Genomic DNA, 12,014 nt, shown 5'->3' with positions numbered 1-12,014 from the left:
CTTCATCTCTGATATGTCCCACTTTTTCCTTAACTAACCTTTTAGCATTAATGTATTGGTAAAACACCTTTGGGTTATCTTTAACTTTACTTGCTAATCTTTTTTTCATGCCCTCTCTTTGATTTCCTCATTTCCTTTTTTACTTCGTCCCTGCACTTCCTATATTCGTCTAGGCTATCTGCAGTGCTTAGTTCTTTGTGCCTATCGTACGCTTTCTTTTTCTGTTTGATGTAGTGTATTTGGATTTCTAGAACGCATTCGATAAGGTGCCACATAAAAGGTTATTCAACAAGATAGGAGCTCACGGTATTGGAGTTAATGTATTAGCATGGATCGAGGATAGGTTAACACACATAAGACAGAGAATTGGGATTAATGGGTCCTTTTCGGGTTGGAAAGATGTAACGAGTGGAGTGCCACACGGATCAGTTGCAAAAGAATTTCTCCTCTGAGGGTAGTGAATGTCTGGAATTCTCCACCCCAGAGAGTTAAATAATATTAAGCTTTCCTATCAAGATGCAACCGTTTGCCTTGACAAGAGTTGAATTTACGTAATTTCAACACTAAGTTTATTAAACTGCAAGCATGAAAATCTACATGACTCTGTGCAATAGATCAGTGAAAGTATTTAAAGAGGAGGTAGATAGTTCAGTGAAAGTATTTAAAGAGGAGGTAGATAGATCAGTGAAAGTATTTAAAGAGGAGGTAGATAGATCACTGAAAGTATTTAAAGAGGAGGTAGATAGATCAGTGAAAGTATTTAAAGAGGAGATAGATAGATCAGTGAAAGTATTTAAAGAGGAGGTAGATAGATCAGTGAAAGTATTTAAAGAGGAGGTAGATAGATCAGTGAAAGTATTTAAAGAGGAGGTAGATAGATCACTGAAAGTATTTAAAGAGGAGGTAGATAGATCAGTGAAAGTATTTAAAGAGGAGGTAGATAGATCAGTGAAAGTATTTAAAGAGGAGGTAGATAGATCAGTGAAAGTATTTAAAGAGGAGGTAGATAGATCAGTGAAAGTATTTAAAGAGGAGGTAGATAGATCAGTAAAAGTATTTAAAGAGGAGGTAGATAGATCACTGAAAGTATTTAAAGAGGAGGTAGATAGATCACTGAAAGTATTTAAAGAGGAGGTAGATAGATCAGTGAAAGTATTTAAAGAGGAGGTAGATAGATCACTGAAAGTATTTAAAGAGGAGGTGGATAGATCAGTGAAAGTATTTAAAGAGGAGGTAGATAGATCAGTGAAAGTATTTAAAGAGGAGGTAGATAGATCAGTGAAAGTATTTAAAGAGGAGGTAGATAGATCAGTGAAAGTATTTAAAGAGGAGGTGGATAGATCAGTGAGAGTATTTAAAGAGGAGGTAGATAGATCACTGAAAGTATTTAAAGAGGAGGTAGATAGATCACTGAAAGTATTTGAAGAGGAGGTAGATAGATCAGTGAAAGTATTTAAAGAGGAGGTAGATAGATCGGTGAAAGTATTTAAAGAGGAGGTAGATAGATCAGTGAAAGTATTTAAAGAGGAGGTAGTTAGATCACAAAGTATTTAAAGAGGAGGTAGATAGATCAGTGAAAGTATTTAAAGAGGAGGTGGATAGATCAGTGAAAGTATTTAAAGAGGAGGTAGATAGATCACTGAAAGTATTTGAAGAGGAGGTAGATAGATCACAAAGTATTTAAAGAGGAGGTAGATAGATCAGTGAAAGTATTTAAAGAGGAGGTAGATAGATCAGTGAAAGTATTTAAAGAGGAGGTAGATAGATCAGTGAAAGTATTTAAAGAGGAGGTAGATAGATCAGTGAAAGTATTTAAAGAGGAGGTAGATAGATCAGTGAAAGTATTTAAAGAGGAGGTAGATAGATCAGTGAAAGTATTTAAAGAGGAGGTGGATAGATCAGTGAGAGTATTTAAAGAGGAGGTAGATAGATCAGTGAAAGTATTTAAAGAGGAGGTAGATAGATCAGTGAAAGTATTTAAAGAGGAGGTAGATAGATCAGTGAAAGTATTTAAAGAGGAGGTAGATAGATCAGTGAAAGTATTTAAAGAGGAGGTGGATAGCTCAGTGAAAGTATTTAAAGAGGAGGTAGATAGATCACTGAAAGTATTTAAAGAGGAGGTAGATAAATCACTGAAAGTATTTGAAGAGGAGGTAGATAGATCAGTGAAAGTATTTAAAGAGGAGGTAGATAGATCAGTGAAAGTATTTAAACAGGAGGTAGATAGATCAGTGAAAGTATTTAAAGAGGAGGTAGATAGATCACTGAAAGTATTTAAAGAGGAGGTAGATAGATCAGTGACAGTATTTATAGAGGAGGTAGATAGATCAGTGAAAGTATTTATAGAGGAGGTAGATAGATCAGTGACAGTATTTATAGAGGAGGTAGATAGCTTTATGAAATATCGGGGGTTTGAGGGCTGTGAGGAGCTGCCACGAAAGGGGAGTTGAGGCCTGGGGCAGATCAGCCATGATCTTATTGAATGGCGAGGCAGGCTTGATGGGCCAAATGGCCTACTCCTGCTCCTATTTCTTATCTTCTAATACCCCCTGGGCTAGCTACCATCTCATCCAGTCTGATGTCCCCCTGCATTCCCTTCCTCTTCCCCTACCCCCAAACTCTATGTACTGCTTATGTACTATTCGCATTGACAGTGTCCAAGGTAGTGTCCTTTGCCTTTTCCGTGGAGATTTTGTATAGATTGCTTTGCCATTAATCTAGTTTTCTAACTCTTCTGCAGTTATTGATATTTATTGGGTCATGTATATTTTCATATTATTTCCACTTTCCTCTCCTCTTCCCCCTTTCCTATCATGCTCTTTTCCTCCATTCTCTCCCTCTTGCTTTCTCCTGCTCCCCCTCCCTCCTCAACCCCCCCGTGTCTCCTCTTCCCCACCCATGCCCCCCTCTGGCCCCTGCTGTCGTGTCTCTCGCTCTGTCCCCTCAGTCAGTTCAGTACAGGAACATGGCCATTTGCCACATTGAGTCCATGCTGGTTCTCTACAGAGCAATCCAGTCAATCCCATTCCCTTGTGCATCCTCTCTCTCTCTCTCTCCCTCTCTCCCTCTCTCCCTCTCTCCCTCTCTCCCACTCTCCCTCTCCCACTCTCCCTCTCTCACTCTCACTCTCTCACTCTCCCTCTCTCTCTCCCTCTCTCTTCCCTCTCTCTCTCCCTCTCTCTCTCCCTCTCTCTCTCCCTCTCTCTCTCCCTCCCTCTCTCTCCCTCTTTCTCCCTCTCTCTCTGTCTCTCTGTCTCTCTCCCTCTCTCTCCCTCTCTCTCCCTCTCTCTCCCTCTCTCTCCCTCCCTCTCTCTCCCTCTCTCTCCCTCTCTCTCCCTCTCTCTCCCTCTCTCTCCCTCTCTCTCCCTCTCTCTCCCTCTCTCTCCCTCTCTCTCCCTCTCTCTCCCTCTCTCTCCCTCTCTCTCCCTCTCTCTCCCTCTCTCTCCCTCTCTCTCCCTCTCCCTCTCTCTCACTCTCTCTCACTCTCTCTCCCTCTCACTGTCTCACTCTCTCTCTCTCCCCCTCTCACTCTCTCTCACTCTCCCTCTCCCTCACTCTCTCTCCCTCTCACTGTCTCACTCTCACTCTCTCTCTCTCTCTCTCCCCCTCTCACTCTCTCTCTCTCTCTCCCCCTCTCACTCTCTCTCTCTCTCTCCCCCTCTCACTCTCACTCTCTCTCCCTCTCTCTCTCTCCCTCTCACTCCCTCTCACTCCCTCTCACTCTCTCTCCCCCTCTCTCCCCCTCTCTCCGCCTCTCTCCCCCTCTCTTCCCCTCTCTCTCCCTCTCACTCTCTCTCTCCCCCTCGCTCCCCCTCTCTCCCCCTCTCTCCCCCTCTCTCCCCCTCTCTCCCCCTCTCTCCCCCTCGCTCCCCCTCTCTCCCCCTCTCTCCCCCTCTCTCCCCCCTCTCTCCCCCTCGCTCCCCCTCGCTCCCCCTCGCTCCCCCTCGCTCCCCCTCTCTCCCCCTCTCTCCCCCTCTCTCCCCCTCTCTCCCCCTCTCTCCCCCTCTCTCCCGCTCTCTCCCCCTCTCTCCCCCTCTCTCCCCCTTTCTCCCGCTCTCTCCCGCTCTCTCCCCCTCTCTCCCCCTCTCTCCCCCTCTCTCCCCCTCTCTCCCCCTCTCTCCCCCTCTCTCCCCCTCTCTCCCCCTCGCTCCCCCTCGCTCCCCCTCGCTCCCCCTCTATCCCCCACTCTCTCTCTCCCCCTCTCTCCCACTCTCTCTCTCTCTCCCCCCCTCCCTCTTCTCTCCCTCTCTCCCTCTCCCACTCTCTCTCTCCCCCTCTCTCCCACTCTCTCTCTCTCTCCCCCCCTCCCTCTTCTCTCCCTCTCTCCCTCTCCCACTCTCTCTCTCCCCCTCTCTCCCACTCTCTCTCTCTCTCCCCCCCTCCCTCTTCTCTCCCTCTCTCCCTCTCCCACTCTCTCTCTCTCTCATGCTCTCAGTAATTGGAATGTTTCAATTCTCAAACAAAACTTTGATAAGCAGGTAATTACAACCTTTCTGTTTGTCCTTGAAATGCAATAGTTTGTTAGAACCAGCCATTGAATTCTGATGGAGATGTTATCTTGGAATTCAGAAATCCCAGTTACTTAGATAAAAGATGGCAAATGAAAAGGTTCGGAGCGATTAATCGGAGAGTTAGGAATGTTCCCTCAGTGACAGCAGCAAGTTTCTATCTTTGGGATTTTGCCGTTGTGAGTGTTTACATGTCGATTGTCAATTGTCCAGATTGTGAGCCAGATAAATTGAAATGATGTGTGCTTTCGATTTGTTAACAGGTGGGAGCTAACAGCTATGACAACAAACAGCAACATCAGTCGTCCAATCTTCTCCTCTCACGGTTAAACAAGTTCCTCTCTCCTTTCATTTTGACTGGAAACAGCTCTCTGACACACTCCCTTGGTGTGTGTGTGTGTGTGAGGGGTCAGGAGGAGGGACAGACTGTGCAAACTTCACCTTGACACCAAACACGATGGGAAAAAACCACACAGCGCCCTTCTTAAACCAGAACCTGTTTGGAAGTTTGCAGCGGCGATTGAGTGGTCTTTCTGAAATATATTTTTGATGTATCGGCAGGAGGAGGTGTTTTCTCACTGCCTTGCGTTGCGGGTGTTTGAACACAGAACTTGCATTGGATGCTTTTACCAGAAGGTGCTCTGACGAATATACCTCATGCTAGCTGTTAGCTGCTTTCCCAGAGACTCCCTGTGCTGAGGGGAAGAGCTGTGTCTTTTATTTTAAAGGAACAGCCACTGCCTTGGTCCTGGTGCCGGGGGAAGCATCAAAACTAAAAATGGAAGTCATGCAACTGCTTTGAGGGGCACCCTCCATTTCCCCCTCCAGGTTTACCTGCGTTTGAGTCACTGACCTGAAGGCTTCGATATAAACTGGATGCAGGGATGGTCCCTAACGATCGGGGCCCCGTCACCAAGCTGCAGTTTGCTATTTGGCCTTCCCGGCTTACTGCCATCCCGGGGAGGATATCCTGATGCAGGGAATGACCACGTTGGAAGCCTGCACGCGGCCAGCATGCCTTGGGGGTCACACATGAACTGTGGGCAAGGATTAATGTCTGAGAGAGAGACCCCTGTATGAGACCTCCCCTCCCCTCCCTCGGAGTGATGCAGGTGGTGGGGGTGGGGTGTCGGGGTTGGGGGGAGAGAGGACTGTTAGAACCTCCTCGGTAGCTGATGTATCGGTGTACGAGGTGCTGTGACTGACCCACAGAGCCCTCCCCAACTTGACCTATTCCTCCGTTCCCCTGCTGTTGTGCAGGCTGCTGTCTTATTTTTCACTGAGTTCCCCTTTCTTCCCCCTCCCTTCTCCTGGAGGGGACGGTGCAGTGCCAATCCCAAAACACAGTATTGGCCAGTGACTTCGCAGCCAAATATGGTGCAGTGCTGCCGGAGTGTTTACTGTTAAACGAGCAGGAACCCTGGTTACTTTACCCTCTCTGTAACCCAGACATCGGGAGCAGGAGCCCTGGTTACTTTACCCTCTCTGTAACCCAAACATCGGGAGCAGGAGCCCTGGTTACTTTACCCTCTCTGTAACCCAGACATCGGGAGCAGGAACCCTGGTTACTTTACCCTCTCTGTAACCCAAACATCGGGAGCAGGAGCCCTGGTTACTTTACCCTCTCTGTAACCCAGACATCGGGAGCAGGAGCCCTGGTTACTTTACCCTCTCTGTAACCCAAACATCGGGAGCAGGAACCCTGGTTAGTTTACCCTCTCTGTAACCCAGACATCGGGAGCAGGAGCCCTGGTTACTTTACCCTCTCTGTAACCCAAACATCGGGAGCAGGAGCCCTGGTTACTTTACCCTCTCTGTAACCCAGACATCGGGAGCAGGAACCCTGGTTAGTTTACCCTCTCTGTAACCCAGACATCGGGAGCAGGAACCCTGGTTACTTTACCCTCTCTGTAACCCAGACATCAGGAGCAGGAACCCTGGTTAGTTTACCCTCTCTGTAACCCAGACATCGGGAGCAGGAGCCCTGGTTACTTTACCCTCTCTGTAACCCAGACATCAGGAGCAGGAGCCCTGGTTACTTTACCCTCTCTGTAACCCAGACATCAGGAGCAGGAACCCTGGTTAGTTTACCCTCTCTGTAACCCAGACATCGGGAGCAGGAGCCCTGGTTACTTTACCCTCTCTGTAACCCAGACATCGGGAGCAGGAGCCCTGGTTAGTTTACCCTCTCTGTAACCCAGACATCGGGAGCAGGAACCCTGGTTACTTTACCCTCTCTGTAACCCAGACATCGGGAGCAGGAGCCCTGGTTACTTTACCCTCTCTGTAACCCAGACATCAGGAGCAGGAACCCTGGTTACTTTACCCTCTCTGTAACCCAGACATCGGGAGCAGGAGCCCTGGTTAGTTTACCCTCTCTGTAACCCAGACATCGGGAGCAGGAGCCCTGGTTACTTTACCCTCTCTGTAACCCAAACATCGGGAGCAGGAACCCTGGTTAGTTTACCCTCTCTGTAACCCAGACATCGGGAGCAGGAGCCCTGGTTAGTTTACCCTCTCTGTAACCCAGACATCGGGAGCAGGAACCCTGGTTAGTTTACCCTCTCTGTAACCCTGGGATCAGGAGCAGGAGCCCTGGTTAGTTTACCCTCTCTGTAACCCAGATATCGGGAGCAGGAACCCTGGTTAGTTTACCCTCTCTGTAACCCTGGGATCAGGAGCAGGAGCCCTGGTTACTTTACCCTCTCTGTAACCCAGACATCGGGAGCAGGAACCCTGGTTAGTTTACCCTCTCTGTAACCCAGACATCGGGAGCAGGAACCCTGGTTACTTTACCCTCTCTGTAACCCAAACATCGGGAGCAGGAACCCTGGTTACTTTACCCTCTCTGTAACCCAGACAGCGGGAGCAGGAACTCTGGTTACTTTACCCTCTCTGTAACCCAAACATCGGGAGCAGGAGCCCTGGTTACTTTACCCTCTCTGTAACCCAGACATCGGGAGCAGGAGCCCTGGTTACTTTACCCTCTCTGTAACCCAGACATCGGGAGCAGGAGCCCTGGTTACTTTACCCTCTCTCTAACCCTGGGATCAGGAGCAGGAACCCTGGTTACTTTACCCTCTCTGTAACCCAGACATCGGGAGCAGGAACCCTGGTTACTTTACCCTCTCTGTAACCCAGACATCGGGAGTAGGAGCCCTGGTTACTTTACCCTCTCTGTAACCCAGACATCGGAAGCAGGAGCCCTGGTTACTTTACCCTCTCTGTAACCCAAACATCGGGAGCAGGAGCCCTGGTTAGTTTACCCTCTCTCTAACCCTGGGATCGGGAGCAGGAGCCCTGGTTAGTTTACCCTCTCTCTAACCCTGGGATCGGGAGCAGGAACCCTGGTTAGTTTACCCTCTCTCTAACCCTGGGATCAGGAGCAGGAACCCTGGTTAGTTTACCCTCTCTCTAACCCTGGGATCGGGAGCAGGAACACTGGTTAGTTTCCCGTCGTGTCCTCTTCTTTAACCTGGATCTTCAGATTGACCAACGTGTTTGTAACTTAGTCCAGAAGCTTGACTAGGGACAGTAGTGACTGATTATGTTATTGTTGGGGGTGCAGCTCCAAGAGAAGGTTTATCACAGGTGGTAATGATGTGAACACAGTGGGTTTCCGGAGTTTGTTTTGCTTTGAAACACAATGATTAATTTTTTTTTCCTTGTCCCTGAATTGCCTCTCCCCATGACCCATCTCCCTTGTCCACACTTTATATTCATTCCCAGGATGTGGGCTTCGCTGGCTAGACCAGCATTTATTGCCCATCCCTAATTGCCCTTGAGAAGGTGGTGGTGAGCTGCCTTCTTGAACCGCTGCAGTCCATGTGGTGTGGGTACACCCACAGTGCTGTTAGGGAGGGAGTTCCAGGATTTTGACCCAGCGACAGTGAAGGAACGGCGATATATTTCCAAGTCAGGATGGTGAGTGACTGGGAGGGGAAGTCGCAGGTGGTGGTGTTCCCATCTACCTGTCCCTAATGAAGGTCAGTGTCTCACAGGCCTCCTGTCCCCTGATTTAATCTGCCTGTCCCTTCCCACCCTGCCTCTCCAGCTACCTCTCCCGGCAACGGAGCAGCTTCTGCCAGTGTAGGCTGCTCTACCAGGCATGTGATCGAGCGTGCTCCTGACAAAACACTCACGCTCAAGGTGAGAGAGAGGAATCCAGGCAATGTGGCTGATTATTCTCTCTCCTCGCGCCCACTCCCTTGTTTTCCCCCCACCCCCCAGCACCCCAAGCTCACTACCCCCTCCTCAGTACACAGCGTCTGAGCCCAGTTGAGCTTGGCTGCCCCTCGACCTTTGCATTCTGGTATGAGAGGTAGGTCACGTACCCCAGGGGGGAGCCACACACTGAGATGTACTACAGAGGGGGGGAATGCAGTTCTGGGGGACCTCGGTATTACTCCGTCCAGTTCACTACCAGAGAAACAGAGCTCAGAGGAGAGGGTCCCTGGCAGGTTACTGAGTCAATCTCTCAAATTCCATGCATCTGAAAGGCCATTCTCCAGGAAGTGGTGCATTCACTCGAGGCTAATCCCTGGAACGAGACTTCCGAGACATCATCCAGTATGGTGTCAGGGTGACCCCCCCCACCCTATAAACTCGCAACACCCAGTCGACAACTCCAGCAACTTGGAAGTCGTTTCCTTCTCTTTTTGTAAAAACAGATTTCTCACAGCACTTGTATAAAAAAAATATAAAGCTGGCATTTTATGACCTGGTCTGTCTTTTTATATTTTGTGTTCAATGTGTAGTTCTGACAGTAGGTAAATCCAGTTCTTTCACCCTCGTTTGGTGTTAAATATTGGCTCTGCGGCTCTCTGGGACTAATAAAACACAGGGACAGGAGGAGGCCATTCAGCCCCTCCAGCCTGTTGTGTATAAGAAGATTCAATCCAGTCCCTGGTGCTCGGTCTCTCAATCCCATTTTCCTTTTGAAATAAAAAAAAGTGGAAACTTAACATAAAAACAGAAAATGCTGGAAGTAGTCTGCGTTTGACAGCATCTGTGGAGAGAGAAACAGATTTCCTTCTCTCTAACCCAGGGGTCACTGGACAGTGATCAGGAGCAGGAACCCTGGCTGATTCCCCCTCTCTCTCTCTAACCCAGGGATCACTGGACAGTGATCAGGAGCAGGAACCCTGGCTGATTTCCCCCCTCCCTCTCTAACCCAGGGGTCACTGAACAGTGATCAGGAACAGGAACCCTGGCTGATTCCCCCTCTCTCTCTAACCCAGGGATCACTGGACAATGATCAGGAGCAGGAACCCTGGATGATTTCCCCTCTCTCTCTAACCCAGGGATCACTGGACAGTGATCAGGATCAGGAACCCTGGCTGATTTCCCCTCTCTCTCTAACCCAGGGGTCACTGGACAGTGATCAGGAGCAGGAACCCTGGCTGATTTCCCCTCTCTCTCTAACCCAGGGGTCACTGGACAGTGATCAGGAGCAGGAACCTTGGCTGATTTCCCCTCTCTCTCTAACCCAGGGGTCACTGGACAGTGATCAGGAGCAGGAACCTTGGCTGATTTCCCCTCCCTCTCTAACCCAGGGGTCACTGGACAGTGATCAGGATCAGGAACCCTGGCTGATTTCCCCTCTCTCTCTAACCCAGAGGTCACTGGACAGTGATCAGGAGCAGGAACCTTGGCTGATTTCCCCTCCCTCTCTAACCCAGGGGTCACTGGACAGTGATCAGGAGCAGGAACCTTGGCTGATTTCCCCTCTCTCTCTAACCCAGAGGTCACTGGACAGTGATCAGGAGCAGGGACCCTGGCTGATTCCCCATCTCTCTCTAACCCAGGGGTCACTGGACAGTGATCAGGAGCAGGAACCTTGGCTGATTTCCCCTCCCTCTCTAACCCAGGGATCACTGGACAGTGATCAGGAGCAGGAACCTTGGCTGATTTCCCCTCTCTCTCTCTAACCCAGGGATCACTGGACAGTGATCAGGAGCAGGAACCCTGGATGATTTCCCCTCTCTCTCTAACCCAGGGATCACTGGACAGTGATCAGGAGCAGGAACCCTGGATGATTCCCCCCTCTCTCTCTAACACAGGGGTCACTGGACAGTGATCAGGAGCAGGAACCTTGGCTGATTCCCCCTCTCCCTCTCTAACCCAGGGGTCACTGGATAGTGATCAGGAGCAGGAACCCTGGCTGATTCCCCTTCTCCCTCTCTAACCCAGGGGTCACTGGACAGTGATCAGAAGCAGGAACCCTGGCTGATTCCCCCTCTCCCTCTCTAATCCAGGGGTCACTGGACAGTGATCAGGAGCAGGAACCCTGGCTGATTTCCCCCCTCCCTCTCTAACCCAGGGGTCACTGAACAGTGATCAGGAACAGGAACCCTGGCTGATTCCCCCTCTCCCTCTCTAACCCAGGGGTCACTGAACAGTGATCAGGAACAGGAACCCTGGCTGATTCCCCCTCTCCCTCTCTAACCCAGGGATCACTGGACAGTGATCAGGAGCAGGAACCCAGGCTGATTCCCTCTCCCTCTCTAACCCAGGGGTCACTGAACAGTGATCAGGAACAGGAACCCTGGCTGATTCCCCCTCTCCCTCTCTAATCCAGGGGTCACTGGACAGTGATCAGGAGCAGGAACCCTGGCTGATTTCCCCCCTCCCTCTCTAACCCAGGGGTCACTGAACAGTGATCAGGAACAGGAACCCTGGCTGATTCCCCCTCTCCCTCTCTAATCCAGGGGTCACTGGACAGTGATCAGGAGCAGGAACCCTGGCTGATTTCCCCCCTCCCTCTCTAACCCAGGGGTCACTGAACAGTGATCAGGAACAGGAACCCTGGCTGATTCCCCCTCTCCCTCTCTAACCCAGGGGCCACTGGACAGTGATCAGGAGCAGGAACCCAGGCTGATTATTTCCCTCACACAGCCAAGGATCTCTGAAGTGATCAATTCCCTTCCCCGGACAGTGCCATTCACTGTGTTCTCATTAACTGTTGCTGCCATGTTCAGTCTGATGTGTTACAATTCTCTTCCCCTGACCCAGGGACTGCCCATCCTTCTCCCAGCCATCTCCATTATTTGATTTATCCCTGGGCTTTCTGGGGGCCCTTACATTTTACTATCTTTGGATAATACAGGTCAGGAGCCATTCGACCCTGTGCCTTTACTGCCTGTTTGTAAGAGCTATCATTTTGTCCCTGTCTCCTGCTCTTCTCCCCTTATTCATTAATCCAATTCCCCTTTGAAAGTGACTGTTGAATCTGTTTCCATCGCCCTTTCAGGCAGCGTGTTCCAAACATTATAACCCTCTGCCTCAAAAAATAAACCTCCTGCACCATCCTGCTGCTTTTGTCAGTTACTTTAAAGCTGTGCCCCCTGTTTAAAGAGCCTCCTGCTGGAGACACCAGTCTGTCCCTGTCCACTCTATCACACCACATTGAGATTTTGAACTCCTCTACTAAATCTTCCCCTTAACCTTCTCTGGTCCATAGCTCTGTAGCTAACAGCACCTGAAGTGCACATCCAAGTGTTTTTG

General features: G+C 49.7%; 1 protein-coding gene across 3 annotated transcripts in view; it reads left to right on the top strand.

The window, feature by feature from the left end:
* klhdc3 (kelch domain containing 3) overlaps positions 1-5,018 on the top strand; it is a 125,553-nt gene extending 120,535 nt beyond the window's left edge. For all 3 annotated transcript variants that reach the window (XM_078534959.1, XM_078534957.1, XM_078534958.1), the window contains one exon: positions 4,772-5,018. In XM_078534959.1, the coding sequence (XP_078391085.1) occupies positions 4,772-4,782 (11 nt within the window). In that variant the 3' untranslated portion in view covers positions 4,783-5,018. The remainder of the gene's footprint in view (positions 1-4,771) is intronic.
* The last annotated feature ends 6,996 nt before the right edge of the window (positions 5,019-12,014 follow it).

The sequence above is a fragment of the Cetorhinus maximus genome, unplaced genomic scaffold (genome assembly GCF_964194155.1).
Source record: "Cetorhinus maximus unplaced genomic scaffold, sCetMax3.hap1.1 HAP1_SCAFFOLD_163, whole genome shotgun sequence".
Classification (NCBI taxonomy): Eukaryota; Metazoa; Chordata; class Chondrichthyes; order Lamniformes; family Cetorhinidae; genus Cetorhinus; species Cetorhinus maximus.
Note: the sequence above shows the minus strand (reverse complement) of the source record. Positions and strands in the feature narration are given on the sequence as shown.